Source organism: Vanacampus margaritifer, chromosome 1, assembly GCF_051991255.1.
Source record: "Vanacampus margaritifer isolate UIUO_Vmar chromosome 1, RoL_Vmar_1.0, whole genome shotgun sequence".
Classification (NCBI taxonomy): domain Eukaryota; kingdom Metazoa; phylum Chordata; class Actinopteri; order Syngnathiformes; family Syngnathidae; genus Vanacampus; species Vanacampus margaritifer.
The window spans coordinates 6,062,723-6,083,523 of record NC_135432.1 but is presented as its reverse complement, the minus strand read 5'-3'; the positions used below and the strand labels follow the sequence as shown (position 1 = coordinate 6,083,523).

General features: G+C 41.5%; 3 protein-coding genes across 5 annotated transcripts in view; 2 read left to right on the top strand and 1 right to left on the bottom strand.

Moving 5' to 3' along the window:
• Positions 1-13,711, top strand: ddx20 (DEAD (Asp-Glu-Ala-Asp) box polypeptide 20). Of its 3 annotated transcripts, none has more exons than XM_077568274.1 (12): positions 1-206; positions 1,435-1,529; positions 1,885-2,053; positions 2,241-2,355; positions 2,453-2,595; positions 4,024-4,162; positions 4,256-4,314; positions 4,428-4,510; positions 4,589-4,694; positions 5,691-5,792; positions 7,439-8,529; positions 13,517-13,711. In XM_077568274.1, the coding sequence occupies exons 1-11, from the start codon at positions 11-13 to the stop codon at positions 8,506-8,508; spliced, it is 2,277 nt and encodes a 758-aa protein (XP_077424400.1). In that variant the 5' UTR covers positions 1-10; the 3' UTR covers positions 8,509-8,529; positions 13,517-13,711. The 3 variants fall into 3 exon arrangements, with proteins under 3 accessions (XP_077424400.1, XP_077424391.1, XP_077424409.1); XM_077568265.1 differs by lacking the exon at positions 13,517-13,711 and adding an exon at positions 9,307-9,651; XM_077568283.1 differs by lacking the exon at positions 13,517-13,711 and adding an exon at positions 9,307-9,651 and having other exon boundaries at positions 7,439-8,537.
• Positions 10,564-13,681, top strand: LOC144059300 (5-hydroxytryptamine receptor 2B-like). Its single transcript, XM_077578287.1, has 2 exons — positions 10,564-11,604; positions 13,517-13,681. Exons 1-2 carry the CDS (start codon positions 10,564-10,566, stop codon positions 13,679-13,681), a joined length of 1,206 nt encoding a protein of 401 aa, XP_077434413.1.
• Positions 13,712-13,713: 2 nt separating the features above from the next.
• The window catches only part of kcnd3 (potassium voltage-gated channel, Shal-related subfamily, member 3), a 110,145-nt gene continuing 103,057 nt past the window's right edge, over positions 13,714-20,801 (bottom strand). The window contains exons 5-8 of the mRNA XM_077568296.1: positions 20,591-20,623; positions 20,410-20,496; positions 18,568-18,815; positions 13,714-16,918 (exon numbers count right to left, since the gene is read on the bottom strand). Coding sequence (XP_077424422.1) covers positions 16,744-16,918; positions 18,568-18,815; positions 20,410-20,496; positions 20,591-20,623 — 543 coding nt within the window. The 3' untranslated portion in view covers positions 13,714-16,743. The remainder of the gene's footprint in view (positions 16,919-18,567; positions 18,816-20,409; positions 20,497-20,590; positions 20,624-20,801) is intronic.

Below are 20,801 nucleotides of genomic sequence, written 5' to 3'. Positions count from 1 at the left end.
GTCAAGAAACATGGCGGCCTCCATCAGGAAAGCGGCTCACGATATAGAAACGCGAGTCAGGACTGATGATGTCCTTTTAACGGAGGGGATCGACTTCAGGTCGTTATTGCTGTCTGATGTCGTGCTGGACGGGCTGTCGGCTGCAGGCTTTGAAAAACCTTCTCCAATCCAGCTGAAGGCGATCCCGCTTGGCCGATGCGGACTTGGTAGCTCTTTTCGTGTCTCTTGTCTGTTTCGATTAATATTAGCATTATGCCAGGATGTCATCGGGAAAAAGTCAAGCAGAATCTTAATCATCTCAACACATTACTTAAAACTCAACTGTTGTTGCTGATGAATGATTGTGAAACGAAACAATATTGTTTTGATGATTTTTACAGTGCTCGTTTAATTGAATCACTATTCTTGAATATTGTTTTTGTTGCTGACCATCTTCTGTTTAGCACATCAGCCTGTTTATCACTAATACAGTGAAAATGAGTGGGATGATGAATATTTACTTTGCATGTCGATTTACAGTGTGACTGTGTGACCCTATACAGTATATATCTTTTACTTGCGCCCCTAAAATTTCAGGTGAGACCACTGTAGGGAGGCCCAAAACTGGCAAAATTCAAAAACAAATAAATTACCAAAAGTGAATATAATTCAAAAAAATAATTTAAAAAATCAATATAAATGGAAATAAAAACTACAACAACAACAAAAAATATATAAATAAATACATTTGTATTTAATTTTTGAATTATATATTTTATATATCCGTTTTTATTTTCACTTGTCGTCATTTATTTATCTATTTAGTCAATTTATTTTGGCAGTTTTGGTCCTCCATACCACTGTGCTACTTAGTAAAAATAAATAAATAAATAATAGTCAGAAGGCTTGGAAAACCATTAGTTTATATTTTATTTTCTTTTTTTAAGAGCTCAGTATTGTTCATTCGGTAATTTTACCGATTTGACATGTCATCATCATTGCTCTCTTTTTTTCTTTTTTTTTTTAGTTTTTATTTTCAATGGCAAGTATCACCTAAAAATACTGAAATCTCCATCATGACTAACATTAAATACAGTCTTTAATCCTATATATTTATGTAACATTATTATAAGCCACTGACTGTAACTTGTTTTGTTTTTTTAACACTGCTGTTAACGAAAGTAAAATGTTCCCACTGATGTTGAACACTGCATGTTTTTTTCCTGTTCAGGTGACATGGGCTACTATATTTTGCCATGTAAACAAACAGCTCTTCACAGTGTGGAAAAACCAAACTTGCAACACAGGTTGCAGTCATTCGGTTCTAATTGCAAATACTAGGAGACATTTGGAGCGCCCACTACATGTGACATTACATGTCATTAATAATACGCCCAGTCAAATCAACTGTGATTGTTTCTAATAATGGGGCCACCCCTGATTGTCTTGTTTCAGATTTGATTGTACAAGCTAAGTCTGGCACGGGGAAGACATGCGTGTTCTGTACGATTGCTTTGGATTCGCTGATCTTGGACACTTGTGCCACGCAGGTGAGTACAGTTGCTAAGCGGCTAAGTTCGTTTGATACTTCCCCACCTAAAAACAATAACAACAAAAACTGGACTTTTTGTGAGCTTTATTATAACTTGACTAACAACAGATGGCCGCGTCTTAATCACTAATCACTTTGGTTATGGCTGTCTTAATCTGATGAGGTCAATCTGCTCAGCCTCGTATGCTTAAATGAGAGTGGACAATTATTCATAAAGCAGAGACACATCCGGTTTTCGTGCACGTTGATTTGATTAGCTGCGGGGTCTGACTGATTAGGGGCTGCGGCCATCACAAGACTTTGGCTCCAATCAAGCGTAAGTGCTTGTTGACTTTAACTTTGACCCGGCACAGGTTCTCGTGCTGGCCCCGACTCGAGAGATAGCGGTGCAGATCCACTCCGTCGTCATGGCGATAGGCTGCGCCATGGAGGGCTTGCAGTGCCACGTGTTCATCGGGGGCCGGCCTGTCAGTCAGGACAAACTCCACCTGAAGAAATGCCACATCGCTGTCGGCTCACCTGGTAAGGGGCCGCTCGTTAGCAACTCATAATTCTGTATTTATGCACAGGACAGCAAAGAATCTACAGAAATCGTCACGTGGCTGTTATTGGGCATGGCTTGATTCCATTTTACAGCAATTTTCCTTCATGGTTTCAGGAAGGAAAAGCAACTCTTGTCATTTTGATAACATGCTTGTCATCCTCGCAGGTCGCATTAAGCAGCTCATCGAGCTCGGCATGTTGTCCACTGCCAGCATTCGTCTGTTTGTTCTGGATGAGGCTGACAAGCTGCTGGAGGAGGGCAGCTTCCAGGAACAGATCAAGTACGGTGACTGAAGCAGATCCTTTGCAAGATTCTCCTTACAAAAAAAAATAATATATTTTTTTACTGATTGCTCCAAATTGTTTGTCCCACTCCAGCTGGATATTCTCCTCTTTGCCTGTGAACAAGCAGATGCTGGCGCTCTCTGCGACCTACCCAGAATCTCTTGCGCAACATCTTACCCGCTATATGAGAGAGCCCACTTTTGTCAGACTCAACCCCAAGGACCTCGGACTCAAAGGTACATGCAGTTCATCCATCAAAGAGGAAGTCAAGTTGAATATTTTACTGACAAAAGGCGGCCCCCGCAGTATTAATAATGCGTCGGTGGAATATGAATAAAGCAGAAAAATCGACATGTTTTTATCCCATCTCGCTGGCGGCCATTTTCTTTGTGCTGTCGACTGAAAATGACATCACAGGTTGCCAACGTCACGTGACCAATACTATTTTCTGGGTTTGGTCATGTGACGTTGGCAAGCTCTTACTGAGCAGTGAAGGTTCGCGAGGGTGTACACATGGAGCGAATGTGTTTTTTTTTTTGTTGTCAGGGTTCATTCAAAAATGCAAAGCGTTGCAAAAGCGCCAACAGTGTTAATGATCACACAATGTTTTTCTTGTCGCTAATACATTTTGAACATGAGACAAGAAAATCCATTGACTCAATTCACTGCCATTGACGACTATAGACGTCAAAAATTAATTTGAACTATTTCTATTGGTTTCATATTTTTTTCCACTTTTGTTAACAAGAGTATGAAAAAAAATGTATTGTATGTTTAGAACAGATATCAAATTTGTGATTAATCGTCACTTAACTAGTGAAGTAAATTGTAATTACAATAAAAAATTCACCTGATGCCCCTAATTAACAAACAAAAGATTAGACGATTACATTTTTTAATTGTAATTAATCTTCAATAGTTAACTCACGATTAATCACAAATTTTATTTCTGTTCTAAATGTACAATAAAAAAATCTAGGTTTTCATACTCTTGTTAACAAAAGTGTGTGTGGGGGGGGGGGAATGTGAAACTAATAGAAATGGTATTAATATTGAATTTTCGATGTCAATGGCAGCGAATGAGTTAAGACTGTTGATGAACGAACATCTTTGCGACCTTGAACGAACCCTGACCAAAAAACATTCACCACATGTGCACACCTTTGCGAACCTTCGCCACTGGGCGGGATACAGACGTTAAGCTAATATCTCACTAAGCGACGAATGCTTTTGGGGTTTTTGTCAGGGTTCCTAAATGGTTGCAAAAGGTTGCAAAGATGGTCGCACACAGTTTTTACTTGTTGCAAACAGTTTTTCTTGTCACAAAGACATTTTGAACATGTTACAAACCTTTTGCGAACCCTGAGGAAAATCCAAAATTCGCTACATTCGGTGCTCAGTGACATACCAGATTTAGGCACTATAAAGTTATTTTCAGCCAAAAGCAAGTGGCACTACAAGACAAAATGGCCGCCCCCTGAGATGGAGAAAAATTCACATTTTTCTGCTTTATTTATATTTCACATAGGCAATATTTATTAGAATACCAAGTTTAGACCAATGGGGGCACATAGAACTTTTTTTTTTTAATATACTGCAATTTTACATACTGAATCAATTAAAACGAATGGTCCCTATTCTTGTTGATGTTTGGTCCACGCTAGGTCTGAGGCAGTATTACAAGCTGGTGCAGTCCCATCCATTACCTCATAAAATCTTCGAGGAGAAAGTGCAGCTCTTGCTCGAGTTGTTCAGCAAACTCCCTTTCAACCAAGCCCTTGTCTTCTCCAACTTGCACACAAGGTGATTTATGCCGGTAGATTTGATTGATGTCAAATATTAATTCGGAAAGAAGGACAAAGTTGGAATAGTCATGCTTTGCGTTTCTCCCCGCAGGGCTCAGCATCTGGCGGACATCTTGTCCTCTAAAGGCCTACCTGCCGCTTGTATCTCAGGTGAGAATAATTAATCGTAGTTTATGAACAACCGAGATGACATCATCCTAAATTGAACTTGGCTTCACCAATTGTAGCAAATGTGACTTCCGGTCTCTCTGTTGATTACACAGGAAGTCTGAGTCAGGAGCAGAGACTCGAGGCCATGTCCAAATTGAAGCAGTATCAATGCAGAGTTCTCATCTCCACTGATCTGGCGAGTTGCACATAAGGAAGAAAAAAAAAAGAAGCGTTGCTATGTTTATACTTATGATTGTTTGTCCCTTTTGTTAAGACTTCTCGGGGCATCGACGCAGAGAAGGTCAACCTGGTGATAAATTTGGACGTGCCGCAGGACTGGGAAACCTACATGCACCGAATCGGACGAGCCGGACGCTTCGGTCGGTGTCCCGTGAGGTTATTCATAAGCAGACACGGGCAATAACTAAAGAGTGAAAAGCGACACAGCTGCCCATCGTTTGTTTAGCGCTTGCTGAGGTTCTTTCCCAACAATTAGCTAATGACATACTTTAAAAGATGTGCTATACTACGGGCCAAATCCACAAAGAATTCACTGCGTTCGCCGATAGTGTTTGTGCACATTTGCCTCTGAGAAGGGACGTGAAAAAGCTAAACTACTTTTATATGCTGACAGAGCGAGCCAAAGACACAATAAATATCCTGTAATTTATAAGGTCTCAATTATTGCCTAAACTTGAAGCCCGGAAGAACAACCGGATTGTTGTGAGAATGTCACGCGTGACGGGAGATTTTAAAACGGAGATTTACCGGTATCTTTTGTCATTATATTTTTTTAACAAAAAAAAAAAAAGATGCAAAAATATTTAGAAATTGATTAACTCTTTGACTGCCAAAAACGTTAAATAACGTTGAGTAAAATCCTATGGAGGAGTGCCAAAGACGTTAAAAGACGTTTGTTTCAAAACAGAGGTGAAACTAACCATTTTCTATTGTTGATTACTGAAAAACGGAATAAGGTAGAAACAAACTTTTTTTTTCTGATGAAAGATGAGAGTCCAATATTTCATTTGGTAGTATGTGTGTTTCCATAGTCCAAACACATAATTTTCTGTGGACCTTGAAAGATCAGTCAAAATGCTTAAATTGGCTGGCACCCACAGCATCCCTTTTCTGAAAACGTCTGGCAGTCAAACAGATATGCTCTGTCCACATTCCCTATTTTCTGTTTATATCAGGAATTATCTCTGTCTGCACCAAACTCCCCTAAAAATGGCTGAAACCTATGTTGTTCATAAAACAAGCCTTATAACCTTAATAATAACCTTTTATAGTAGAAACCTAAAAAAATGTCCCACCCTCGTACATATACTGCACATCATGAGCAATTCTAATCCCAATCAAACTTTTGTTCCCAGGCACTCAGGGGCTGGCTGTGACGTACTGTTGCCATGGCGAAGAGGAGAACAAGATGAGGGCCATCGCGCAAAAGTGTGGCCTGAGTTTGTCAGCGTTGCCAGGTAAGCCCGACCGATATATTTGCCGGCACTTTGCTTACATCTTAAAGTGGAAGTCGACCCTTAAACATTTGTTGACAATAATATGTTATTGATATCATTGTGGAATATGAGTTATGAAGCAAAATCCAGACATTTGTATCCATCTCAGGGGGGCGGGCCATTTTGCCACTTGCTGGCGACTGGCTCCCATGACTCCCTCTTCACCCTGCACCCTTTGTCTCGTTTATCTCTTTCCTCACCCTTCTACTTCTTTGGGGAGGCAAAGACAAAAAAAAATCCCTCCAGGAATTGGGAACGCACTATCGCTATCCAATCCGCTACGTCGTTACCTCGAGCCGCCGCAGCTGCGCGTGCTGGTTGTGATGTAACGGACGCGACAATAGCCAACATTTACCAAAACACACAATTGTGCCAATTTCTGTTCATTTCTATTCAATAAATATTAGCATACTTACATTTACGTTGTCTCCTGCATTTTATTTCCTGGTGTCGCTATTACTTCCACCTGTGTTGCCAAAGGGGCTTGACTGTAGTAAGGGAGAACCTAGGGAGGTCGCGATCTATCTTTGTGAAAATAGCCCTCATCTCTAACCCTCCCCCTACATTTCACAGAGAATTGCGACACTCCTTTGTCAGCGTTAACGCGCATTCATAAGGGGGAGGGACAAGAGGAGGGGTAAGGGTAAGAGGCGGTATTGGGATTGGGCCCAATATGGCTCAATCAGAGCCCACCTGTTTTCTAAAGCTATGCTGTTATTGGTTGTTTGTTACCTGCGGCCTGAGCAACATTGATGTCATCTTTAGTCGACAGCAAGTGGCAAAATGGCCGCACCCTGAGATGGATGAAAACGGCAGAATTTTGCTGCTTAACTCATATTCCACTAACGCAATATTAACCAGAATACCATATTTAGACCAGTGGGGCTGCATAGAACAAATTATTGTCACAATTTTTTTTTAGGGTTGACTTTTCCTTTAACTCATTTACTCCCAAAAACGTATAAATATGTTCTATTTTAAATATTGCCATGCTCCCAAAGACTTATTTAAAAGCGTTTGTTTTTTTATGCTAGAGCTACAGAAGGCTTTGATGCAGCCTCAGAACTGAAGAGAATGCTTGAAGCAATGGTAGTTATTACAAAAACGGCCCGCAGGTGGCAGCAGAGTATAAGAGATGATCCCGGGCCGTGTTGCAAAGAGCTATTTCCCCCACTATTTTAAACAGATTTTTGAATAATGATGAAACTTAGCTTTATTCTAATGCTAATTGCTGGAAAATGGAAACAGATAGAAATATACAGTACTTTTTTTCCCCTGATGATAGAAGAGAATCTAATCTTTCATTTGATAGGTTCCATGCTTTTATAGCAATATAAAACAATATTGCAAAATCAGTCAAATCTAGTAAAACAGACGGGAGTGAAGGGGGTTGCTTCGGTGAAAATGGCGAAATATAACCATGCTCTCATTTAGCAGTACATTTCGAAGGCTCGAACGTAATCCGGTTTGTTTCCAATCTGAGATGTACGGTAATGATCTTGACATATTTACATCAAATATTGTAACGCAACAAGAATGCTTACCAAACTACTCTGAACTGTTTCACACAAAATTGTTCCATTCATAGCTGTCTTCTTTCACTTTAGCCACCATTGACGCTGGACTGATGGCTGAGCAATGTGACTGGGACGTCTGCACTGAGGCTTCATCTGCGCGGGTCCAAGCCCGCCACTCTTCTGCGCATGAGAAAAAGAAGAAAGCGCGCTCCAAAGTTTCTTCCATCGTCGCGGAGGAAGCTCAGGAGGTCGGGAAGCCGAAGATGAGCCACGGAGTGGAAGGGCTTTCTGGAAAGACGTTTCCAACGCAGAATGCGCTCCCGCAGAGCCCCTCGGAAGCGGCGCCAACTCGTAAAGAGTTGCAGGACGCGCTGCCCAAGATCCCTCCACTAAGCTCGTTCAAGAGCCGCACGTCCAGCTTTATGACCTTCGGGGAGGCTGAGCGGGACTTCCAAGCGTTTATTATGACGGGACCGGGAAGATCAGTGGAGATCGTCAGGGAGTTCAGCGGCCAGGGAGACGGCGGCGATCCGAACGGGCACAAAGAGTTTGTCACGCTTGACGACGACGGAATTGAGATTTGTCCAGGGTGGAATTCGGAACTAAACTCTGCAAAATCCAACCTCGGTTCTTCGAGCCCTGCAGATGACACGGAGGGCAACTTCAACGTGGCCACAGGCGGTGATAGCGAGAGTCAAACGCGCGCTGTAGCGCAACCAAAGATGGAGTCAGTCGCACCGGAAGCTTCCGTGACATTCCAGACAACAAACGCGACGAGAAGCAGAACTTCACCCCAGCCCGACCACTTCAAAACTACGCTCGCTATTAAAACAGGCACACAAACTAAGCGGACGTCTTCGGCCAAATCCACTAAAAAGGATCTGACGGAGACGATCCAGGTTGACGAATGGAACAGGAGGAAGCCAGAGACGACGAGGCAAGAGCCGAAATGGAAAAGCGATGAAGACGAGCATGACATGGAAGATGACGCCAATGCTGAGAGTTACTGGAGGGACTGCTACAGAGCCTGGAACGATTACTACTCGTCCATGTCTCCTTTTCAAGAGCAAAGTTACCAAGGCTACTACGGAGCCGCTCACAACTGGATGGCAGCTTACCGTATGAACATGGTTTACGTGGAGGAACTACTGAAACGCTGATTTGGATGTCCCGAGTTACCAGTAAGTGTGTCGGTATCACTATAAAGTGCCTTTGGGGTTCTCAGATTATGAAATCATGAAATGTAGCATAACAATGAAACTCCCCCGGTACAAGAAATGCTTCCGTCATTTTGTGCTTTATTTCCCCCCTCATTTGAAACATGTGGTTTTGGCAACACAATTTTTTTTTACTTGGTTTAATTGTCCGCCACAATCTACTTGATACAACAAATCATTTTCATCATATATATTCTATTTTCATAATCATTTTCATCATTGTGTGTGTAGTTGAAATTTGAAATAACAGCACAGTGAGCATTCTAGCTTAAGTGAAGGTCCACCAAGAGCTCTTATATGCTAACGTTAGCCCAAAGTTTGGGATGGGAAAATGAAGCTTCATTTACTCTTGTAGATGGTGCGCTTGGTTTAAAGATGCAGTTGAAATGTAATCGTTTTCCATTGCGCTAGCGGCTAGGCTTTATCTTTAAACCAAAAGCGCCTTCTAGAGGAGTAACAAAATACTGCAAGTGGTTCATGAAGCTTCATTTTCCCATCACTATGCAAAATGTCAATCATTCGTAAAAATGACACCCACACGTTTGGACTGACCAAAAGTGTGGATTTTGTTTTTAAGTATAAAATGATAAATTAGGAAATTATATATGAAAACCAAATTGTGACTTGTATTGAATTGTTCGGCTCGACAGCAGCAAAATGAAAGTTTGGGAACTTGACCAAATTGTATTTGTAACACCTTGACATCTACTTATGTTTTTTTTTTTTCTACCCCCAACCAAGGAAGAAAATATTTCGATGCCCCACCAGCAACCCCTGCCCTGAAACTCATTTGTCTATAAGTACACCTCTGCAGAGGAGCTTATACTCAAAGTGCTACTGCCACCTACTGTAGTGGATGTGCAATTACACTTTATTCTTGTACGGAAAAACAAAAACATGTTCCTTGGTTGTCATCCGCCCCGGCAATGCACTGTGCTCCCCTATTTGAAAAGAACTGACTTAAGACAATGAATATGACGTTGAATGAACAAGCTACATTTTGTTTTAGGGAAATGAGACACAAAGGCACATTATAGCCCATTTTGACTCGGGTTACTTATATGATTACATTGACTACAAGCACCATGATTTTGAGTGACAATTGAATACATTGTCTAGTAAATGCACATTCTGAGTATCTCTTAAGCTTTTTTTTTTCTTTTCCAGAGCCTTTCTCCATTTGCTTCTCTTGTTTGTGATTATATGCTATACCAACCATGCTTATTCTTAACTCATTCACTGCCATTGACGGCTATAGACGTCAAAAATTCATTTGAACTTTTTCTCTTAGTTATTTTTTTTTCTATTTTTGTTAAGAGTATGAAAACCTAGATTTTTTTTTAGGAATACAGATATAAAATGTGTGATTAATCGTGAGTTAATTGTTGAAGTCATACGATTAATTACAATAAAAAAAAATTAATCGCCTCTTATTTTTTTTTCATTTTTTAACTCAATGACTGCTATAAATTCATAAGAATAAAAAATAAAAAGATTGTTAAAAATTCGGGGCGTCAGGCGATTACATTTTTTAATCGTAATTAATCGCATGACTTAACTCACAATTAAACACAAATGTTATATCTGTTCCAAATGAACAATAAAGAAATATAGGTTTTCATACTCTTGTTAACAAAAGTAGAAAAAATGTTAAACTAATAGAAATAGTTCAAATGAATTTTTGACGTCTATAGCCGTCAATGGCAGTGAATGAGTTAAAAAGAACAGCGGCCGTTTGACTCCATTTTCCCCAGTATTGTTCTGTACATTTGAGTGTGTTTGTGAAGCTTCGAGGAAGGTCAGACATCTTCACGTGATTGCAGCTAATCAGCGTTGACAATCAGCGAGTGGGCTGCACTTTAACCGGGAGAGCACTCACTCAATCTTGCGTTTTTGTCAAATCCGTGAGTGGCAAGCAGGAGGCGATTCCTCCTCCAAAGTGCGTCGCTACAAAACGTTGGCTACGTGAAGTCGTTCCGTAGAAGAGAAACAGCCCGAATGATGGAGGCGCACAATCCCAGGAGGAACGACACAACCCCTGACATCCAGGCCAACCCCGACCTGTTGTTTCTCGTCCTCAAATGCGCCATCTTGATCGTGACTCTCGTGGTGGGTCTACCCGGCAACGTGTGGGTGTGTTGGGTGGTCTTCCGAACCAAGTCCCTCCAGACCAGCAACAACGCGCTGCTGGTCAGCTTGGCCGCCAGCGACCTCCTCAAGTGCTCGGTGGACACGCCGCTCCTGCTCGCCTCTTTCGTGCGATCCGCCGACGGCGGCCGGCTGCCGGTGTCGGTGTGCGCCCTGCAGCAGTTCACCTGGGCCTTGTGCAGCTGCGTGCAACTGCTCACGCTGGCCAGCATCAGCGTGGAGCGCTACCAGGCCATCTCCTTCCCGTTCCAAACCGAGCGCAGGAGAGCCCGGGTTCGCCTCTGGATCCTGTTCATCTGGCTATGCGGCCTCGTGTTGGCCGTAGTCGCCCTGAGTCTCTCCAAAAAATCGCTCTTTTACGCTCACTGCCGGACGCCCGTCTCCCACAGCGACGGTCAACCAGACCCGTTCGGACCTTACGTCTTGGTGCCCATTTGGGGGTTGTCTTTGACCGTCATCGTCATCCACTACGGGCGAATCATCAAAATCGTAAGGCAGCACCGGAAGAAAGTATTCAGTCGAGGGATTCGAGTGGTTCCCACGGTGTCCGAGCACGTCTGGAGCTGGCTCGGCGACCAGTCTTCGGCGCCGGGGCCGGGGCCGGCGCCGCCGCCGCCATCTTGCTGCAAGGCAGTGGGCGGCCACCGGGCGGCACACTCTGTGTCCGGCGAGTCGGGCTACGTGGCCGGAGGATCCCGCAGGAAACTTCCGGAGATCGTGGGAGCGGTGTGCCTTCGCACGCCCGGAGCCAGAGAACGAGGGAAGAAGCAGGTTGAAGGCAAACTGGCCAAACGTTTCGGATACATCATTATCGCCTTCACGCTTTTTTGGCTGCCCATGGTGGTGATTTTGCTCATGAATCACCTCGTTACACGGCCGGACACCCACAAAGTGAGTTGGACAAAAACAAAACGGCAACATAACATTCAAGTTTACAATTATTGTGTGATTTAAATAGAGACTGAGGAGGAGCTATCATTGCAGACGTGCTTACCAAATTAATTAGACCATTGAGACGAGCCAGCGTTCATCATCATCAAGGTTAATGTGCACATTTCTATTTGGAACTGAGTTAATTAATTATGAAATGTTTATCCTCATTCGGCTTCTCAGAAATTCATCAAGTCTAAAAATCAGCTTTCAGGAACAAATAACTGTAATTAATATCATTTTTGTCGAGAAATAATAGTAGTGTGCTTGTTTATTTAAAGACGGTTAATTTGGACATTTTCAAATAAGCGTGAAATAAATTAGCATTAGAATATAATTTGGTGCAGTATTTAAGGATTCCTTTTGCCAATTCTCTGTATAAAAAGGACAAGGACATACAAAAAAAAAATCAAAATGCCATTTCCCTCTCTATTAACTCTTTGACTGCCAGACGTTTTCAGAAAAGGGATGCCGTGGGTGCCAGCCGATTTTAAACATTTTGACTGATCTTTCAAGGTCCATAGAAAATTATGTGTTTGGACTATGGAAACACACATACTGCCAAAACAAGATTGGACTCTCATCTTCCATCAGAAAAAAAAGTTTGTTTCTACCTTATTCCGTTTTTGAGTAATCAACAATAGAAAATGGTTAGTTTCACCTGTTTTGAAAAAAAAAACGTCTTTTAACGTCTTTGGCACTCCTCCATAGGATTTTACGAAACGTTATTTAACGTTTTTGGCAGTCAAAGAGATAACAAAGCAACTTTAAAGACAACAAAATATGTATAAAATGTAACTAAAGTTCAAATGATTAATTAGCTTTGTACACTGTTAAGTGAAACAAACAAAAACGATTTAGGTACTTTGGGACAGCTGTAAAAGAAACCTTACACGAGTGATCAAATAAATGTCTAAAGCTATTGGTATCCAAACTACTGGGGGCCATTTGTGGCCCGCCGGCCATTTCCTAGCGGCCCTCAGCTTGTGTGACACACTTGACAAATAACTTTGACTTACAGATATGCAAAGAAACTACACGTAAAAAATTCATTTTAACTATTTCTATTAGTTTAACATTTTTTCCACTTTAGTTAAGAGTATGAAAACCTAGACATTTTTAAAAATCTTTTTATTTTATTTTAAAGAAAACATTATAAAAAATTAGGGGCGTCAGGCAATTAAAATTTGTAATTGTAATTAATCGCATGACTTCAATAGTTAACTCACGATTAATCTAATTAATTAATTAGTTTTATATCTGTTCTAAATGTACAATAATGTTCTTCTAGGTTTTCATACTCTTGTTAACAAAAGTGGAAAAAAAATGTTAAACTAATAGAAATAGTAATAACTAATAAATAGTTCAAATACATTTTTGACGTCTATAGCCGTCAATGGCACTGAATGAGTTAAGATGTTTCAGAAGCAAAACATGTTTTCCGCCACTTTCTGCTGTCAATAAACATTTGCTTTATAAATTGCCTTCTCACCTTTTAACAGGTGTTAAAAGCAATTAAAATAAATACCAACAATAACAAATAACTTTTTTTTTTATAAATTTGGACATCCTTGTCTTAAGCATTTTATTTCTATTCTTGTCATTCGGTTGCAACTAGCTTAAATGGAACACTTGCTTTCTTTCTTTTATGTTAAGGATTAAATTGGTTCATCTGGACTTCACAAGGTGGTGCAAATTCCCCATATAAACGCCAATTATTCAAATTTCACATATCAATTTTTTTCTTTGGGGTCTATTGCCATCCCGCCTTCAGCTACGTCATCCTACGTGGCCACACGTTAAGCAAACGCTCAAATGGGTAAACCTGAATTTGACATGCATTTTTTTTTTTCACGTGTTTTCTATCACACAGTTGCTGTCAGAGATGGAGACGTCGGCCATGGTGCTGACCTGCGTGCAAGCTGCGGTGGATCCGCTCATTTACACTTTGGTCACCAGACAGTTTCGCTACGAACTCGGCAAGATATTCCTGTCCATCCCAAAGTGTCCGCTGAAATACGTCCACTCAACCTCCTGATTGTAAAAAATAAAAAGTCCACAGACGGTACATGTGGCAGATATAGATGTTTTATCAGGCGTTTCACAGTCGGGACACAAGACAAGGTCATAAATAATATCAAAACACGACAAGATTTAAGCACAGCAGTAGTCTCAACAACGACAGGTGGCGTAGGAGGGCAAAGCAAAGAGTGAGAAGAAAACCCAAAACAAATGAGAATACATAACAGAGAAAGAGAGCTTAACACTTAACAAGAGAGCTCCATTGAATTCAAATCGTGTTGGAAAGTGCTGCGGACGCAAAACAAGGAAAAGTTGAATCCAAGTTTCAGCAAAATCAAATCAAAGAAACCTCATTTCTACTGTCACCTGTTGTAAAGAAGTTTAAAATGTTGCAATGGAGCCTGTGAGCACTCTGGGCTCTATTTTCGTAGACGGCGCATTTTGCAATATTGTGTTCTATTGCTATAAAAAACATGAAAACTACCAAAAGAAAGATTAGAGTCTCTTCTTTCATTAGGAAAAAAAAAGTATATTTCCATCCGTTTCCGTTTTGCAGGAATTAGCATTAGCATATAGCTAAGTTTCATCATTATTCACAATTCTTTTTATAACAGTGGGGAAAATAGCTCTTTACAACATGGCCCCGGTTGATCTCTTATACTCTGCTGCCACCTGCTGGCCGTTTTTGTAATAACTACCATTGCTGCATCAAAGCCTTCTGTATGCTCTAGCATAAAAAAAAAAACGTCAATACGTCTATTGGAGCATGTTAATATTTAAAATAGAACGTATTTATACGCTTTTGGGAGCAAATGAGTTATCACTGTTTTGTATATATATTTTTTAATGCAGTTTTAGGTGCACATAAACAATCATGGGTTGTCTCCAAGTGCCCACTTTACGGCACGTCAATGTCATTCCCTCTCACAGATCTACCGGCATGCTCTCTCTCGTCTAAAAAATTACCAACATGGGGTCTAACCCGCCTCTGGGGAGTCACGCCCACGAGCTGCGATGGATTTACGCCGTCCAGGAAAATAGAGCCCCGTGTCGCTGTGTTGAAAGAAGACAGAAAAAGGCCTGCCTGTCTGTGCTTGTCTCTTTGTTTTAACGCCCGCGTGGTGATTTTACACACGACGTCCGCACCAAGGCAGCTGCTGCCACTATACCAAAAATAGTACGAGTACTCAAACTAGAAGTATGACACTTCCTGTTCGCACCCTGTTGAATATTTTGGGCTTTTTTGGAGTAATAACTATTCTTTTGAGTATGGATCTGGGCCGTGACGCGTTGATATGGAATATACACTTCAGCATCCATGTTAGCTGATATGTTTTTTTTTCTTTTACTACAAATGCACATGTAAATGTCATATTTCAAAGTTCACCTCTTATGCTTATCTTTGTAAAAAGTCAGTTTGGCTGTTATGATCATCTCACAGTGCAACTGACAATCTAGTTTCACATCAGCTAAGCATTAGCAGGCTAGCTAACTTGCTAGCTAACTTGCTGTTAAAACACATCCTAACGGCGATATGTCAGTAATACCTGTGGGCTTATGATGGACATTTTCCCGTCGATGAAAAGCAAGATTTGCTTGGAAATTGGATCTCCGACACCGAACTAACATTCAAAAATACAAAAAGGCTAAAGTGGGAGGCTGAGCTCCGAGGTGAGCACACCTGAAAAGTCAGCGGGCTTTGTTAGCATCTAACGTCACGCCACGCTGACGGGAGCCTGGGCCCGGTTCAATAAGTGTCCTTGGTGTCGCCATAGCAACCGACAGACCAAATCCCGGAGCCTGCTTCAAGTTCTCCTGATTAATGAAGGTGAAAAGAAATGGGAACATCAAGGAGGACAAAGAGTACAAACACCAAAGTTTCTTAATCACACAGAGAACACATACTCGACAACTTTAAAATAAAAAAATAAAAAGCTCACTGAGTTAAGGGAAGAACGAACGCCCGCTTGACAGCTATAAAGACTACTGTAAGCATACGGTAGTTCACACGGGAGGAAGAAGGAATACAAGCAGACAACAACGAGAGAGAAAGAAATACAAACGGGGGGGCGGGGGGAGCACAGCTTCACTGGTTCTGCCAAACGATGGTCAAATATTACAAAATATTCTATTAACAATATTCACAAAGGACCTGGGCTCGGAACACGTTAAGTGTCCAAAATTCTCAGCGAATGCCTTGTGCTTTTAACTGGGGGTAGCTTTTCGTTCCAAAAACCTAATAAATAAATAAATAAATTATGCGTTACACACGATTTTTTTTTCTTCTTCATCCGAGGTCCGTCCGCAGCCGAAGGGGACGTTCACATCTATCAACACGAATTGATGATTTCACAGGCACATGTTGTATTAAAAAAAAAAAAAAAGGCTCGCCGCTGAGGATTTTGGACAGAAATTGGTACGTTCGAAGCCTTGAGAGTGGCAGCTCACCAAATATACCGTACACAGAGCCATGGAGACTTCCAGAAGAATTGAAAGTGCAGTCACCCGAGACCACCCGAGACCACCCGAGACCACGCTCCAATACAGGCACGTACCTTTTTTTGACCCAAAACATCACAATTCTTCTACCTAGGAAATGCTCATTCGCAAATATGAAACGCATTTGCTGGCAATACAGACATACATATCATATGTACTTTTCCCCCCTCAAATGGGGTGATAATGAAAGTGATAAACGTGACATACTGCATCTGCTTATCAGCAGTGATTAGTGAGTGAACCGGAATGACACCAACTAAAAGGGCACAATAATGCTTCTTTTATTCTTTCTTGGTCCGCCTCCAACGTATGGAAGAGTCAAACTGATGTAAAAACTATAAAAAGGTGCTTTGTGCTGAGACACGTACACGCTCACACACGCACTCAACATGAACACGACGGGTGCACTGTATTCCCACTTCTGTACAAGGAGTCTGTTGTTACAGTACATGACCAGCAGAGGGCGGGCTCCACCACAACCAAATGAAGTCTTCCCTATCTTGCCGGGGCCTCCCATTTGTCCCTCCGTCAGTCAAGGTGAGTCTTTTAACTGTCTCTGAGATGACACGTGTGCGTCGTTTACAATGCGGACACCTTGACAACGTTCTGGTGGGTGGGGCCTGCTGGAAGGTGGGCGTCACCCTCAGGGGTCGTGACCGGTGGCGTGGGAATGCTGATAATGGCTGTGGTGATCTGGCTGCCCTGGCAGTTGAGGGGTGCTGGTTCGTCGATGCGCATGTTCAAACTGGAGCGGCTACGAGGGAGAGAAGAGAAGAGAATGGAGAATTTAGGAACATGCTGTGCAAATCTCAAATCGTCAATGGCACATTTGTGTGCTTAGTGATGACAGAAGCGGCAGTTTGGTAAATATTGGAACAATTCAGCCAAAATGTACACGTTGCGTGTTTGAAACCACACAGCTTTGCTTTATGAAAAAGGCTGTTTAGCTTAATGCTAGCAAACAATGAAAAATCGCCAGTGACATGCTAACAGTTAGCATCGATAGTCAATATTTTACAAGCAATTTGAATGCAAACTGTGGAGCAACATGTTTAGACAGATAGTATAACGATATTCACAGGAGTATAATCTTTATCTTCTAGAAAAAAAGACTAAAACAAAATCACTAACAGTAGTACACTGAAAAAAATGGCGTGTTGAATTTACTCAACTCTATTTCGTTAAGTGCTAGCACGGAAGAAAATAATCTGGATCCAGATTTAAGGTAAATTATACATCCACTTAAAAAAAATCTGTCTGGATCCAAATGTTTTTATTCCGTGCAATCGTTTGACTAAATAAAATCAAGTAAATTTAACACACCATTGTTTTCAGTGTAGCAGAAGAACTATTCTTCGTTTGTGGCTGCATGATTTATACAGCGTTATACTGCCTCCAAGTGGGCAAGGCAGGTACAACCGAAGAGGCGGTAAAACAAATTGGATTGCGCCATAAATATGATGCACACAATTAGGGGTGTACCAAAAAATTGATTCTAATAAGATTTGCGATTCTAATTTAGTACAGTTCAGAATTGATCTTAAATGTCCCAAAATCGATTTTATTTGAATTATTTTACACGGTCTTCCCTTTGTTTGTGTGTGCCTTTATTTGGAACGCTCTTCATGTTGTACCCGATTTGGCCACTTAGGGGCAGTGTGGTTCCACGCGGTCTGATACACATAAATTGTAGCCACATTAGAGAGTAGAAGGAAAAAGTCACGATCAAGTTATTCTAATAAAATATATATATATTTTTTTCAGCGTGGATTTAATTAGCATTAGTGAGTCAGACTGGAGTAGATCATTACGATTCCTTGAATATCTATAAATTTAAGCAAAAATCATTGCCAATCAAATAAATCATTTTGAATCGAAAATCGTTCTTAATCGAAAATCGATCCTGAATCGACTCGCCCACCCAAAAAACGGAATCGAATCGTGAGACATTCAAAGATTCCCACCCCTACACACAATGTTACTTTTTTCAATAAAAATGTTGTTTTTTTTTAACTTTATATTGTTGTTAATCTGTGTAATGGGAATTTTTCTCAGTTGTTATCCATCAGGTAATTTATCCATTTTTGCTCGTCAGTTCACGTCGTTAGCAACGGGATCATGTTGATTGAGAGCACAAAAGCCCGAAGCAAAGGTTTAAAAGCAAATGTTTCTTTTTCGTTGTGCTCTTTATCAAAAATGGGCAACGTGTATGCGGCCGTAAACAAGCACACAAGTTTGATGCCTTACACGGGCAATGAGCACCGCGAAGAACATGCAAACTTCGACACAGAAATGCCCAAGACTCAAACAGGGATCCATATGACTGCGAGGCAGACACGTTACCCACCATACCACGTTTCATTGTACCGCGCTCAAATCAAGTGTTGATGCCAGCGATCCCACCTGGTGCTGAGGGGCTGAATGTGGATGGTGCTGAGCTCCTGCAAGCCCTGTTGGTGCGTCAAAGGCGGCATGTGTGCCGGCTCACTGGAATTGGGTAACGGACTGTGCTGCTTCTTGCTCCTGCGGGTGCAGCAGGTGCCCGTGACGCCCTCTTGGCTGGAGAGAGACGGGCTTCCAGACGGGTAATTATGAAGTCCTGCCTCCAGGTAGCTCTGTTGGTAATACTGCTCATCCACAAACTCGTGGTTCTGTGGCGATCAAGAGAACAAGAAAGGAGAGTCAGAATTTTTGACACAGTTTGTCCTTTGTAAGAGTTGTATAGAAGGAAAGATTTATTTTTAAATATGAATTGAAACAGCCAAAAGCAATGTAAAAAATTATATATTTTGCTTAGTACATAAGGTGCTATGTCTGCTTTACGCATCCATTTTCTTAACCGCTTTTCCCCACAAGGGTCACTGGAGCCTATCCCAGCCGGCTTCGGGCAGTAGGCGGGGTTACACCCTGAACTGGTTGCCAGCCAATCGCAGGGCACACAGAGACGAAAAACCATCCACACCTATAAACAGTTTGGAGTGTCTTTGGAATGTGGGAGGAAACCGGAGTACCCGGACAAAACCCACACAGGCACGGGGAGAACATGCAAACTCCACCCAGAAAAGGCCGAAGCCCGGACTCGATCTCACGTCCTCTGCGCTGGGAGGCGAACGTGCTAACCAGTCAGCCACCGTGCCGCCCTGCTTTACGCAGTAAGTAGAAAATTATTCTATAATTGTAGATTTACGGTGATAATATTTACCCTTCTATAGAGTCTTCTTATTTGACGAGTGCGGGCAATTTTCTACAAATTGAAGGTGTCCTTTCACTTTTGAAAGCATTTTTTGGGTCGCGTCTTTCAAAAGGCGAGCTGAGCCAACTCGGCCTTTTATTTAGTGCGGGATTATGCGCCTGCTGTCTGAAAACGCATTCCTCCGAATAGAAAATGATTTTTTCACATCTTGCTGTGAAAGCGCCAAATTTTAGGCAAAGTTTGCCCTGCACTCCCAAAAGAGTTTACTGTATTAGAAACATCTCAATGCGGGTCCGGATCCTGAGTTATACAGGGTGTCCATAAAGTCTCTTTACCATTTAAAAAAATTATAAAAAATTCAATTGATTAGATATTTTATTTAGATTTGTTCTATTGTATTCAGTGTTTATTAAAGTTTTTTTTTATCACACTGCATTTGTGTGTTTCAGGGATCCTGTTTGTCAAAGAGGTGATGTTGAATGAACCCCTACAAAATGGCTACCCCTCAAGAGAAGGCGCAACGTGTCTCATGGTTTATTGAAACGAAATCGGATAGGCAGACTCAGCAAAACTACAGAACTAAGTATGGAAGAAATCCACCATCACATCCGTGCATGACACAAGAAATTTATGGAGACAGGGACAGTGTTAGATAAAGGAAGGAGTGGGCGACCTTTGACCTTTGACAAATAGGATCCCTGAAACACACAAATGCAGTGTGATAAAAAAAACAACTTTAATAAACGCTGAATACAATAGAACAAATCTAAATTAAATATCTAATCAATTGCATTTTTAATAAATTTTTGAAATGGTAAAGAGACTTTATGGACATCCTGTATTTTTTGAAACAACGGTTGACAGATGACATGACACGTCTTCTTCTCCTTCACTTGATAGCTGACAGCCAAAAAATGTAGAGTGTAACACAGTGACCGCAATTTAGGACCGTTTGAGTTATTCTGGAGGAGATGCACAATCCTGAAAAGATATATTGTTAACAGTTGATTCTGTTGGGCACTTTTATTCATATTGGGCTCCTTTGAACTCACAGTGGTTTTCTCCAGACAGGTCAGCAGGTGATGGTGCTGGCTCTCTAGTAGGGAGGTAGACTTGCTTAGACTTCCCTCAGTAGAACCCTGTGATGACACACACAATCCAATATGAGCGACGTGTCCGGTTTTTCAGGAAGCCACTGATCAAAATGTCAAAGGTTCGAAGTCGTGTCAGTACCTGATCAGAGAGGTTCATCTTGTAAGGAAGTTGCTTTAGTGGGAGATTAAGACAAAAAGGGAGAGACAGGCCGAGTTAAGACTTGTGTTTGGAAGTTCAGCACTGAAATCAGAAAGCTGTCACAACCTTAAGATGTGCCAGGCAACGTAATCGGGGTTACATTATCAGCGTTGAACCCTGGAGGCACGTCAGTTGAGATCAATGGAGCCAG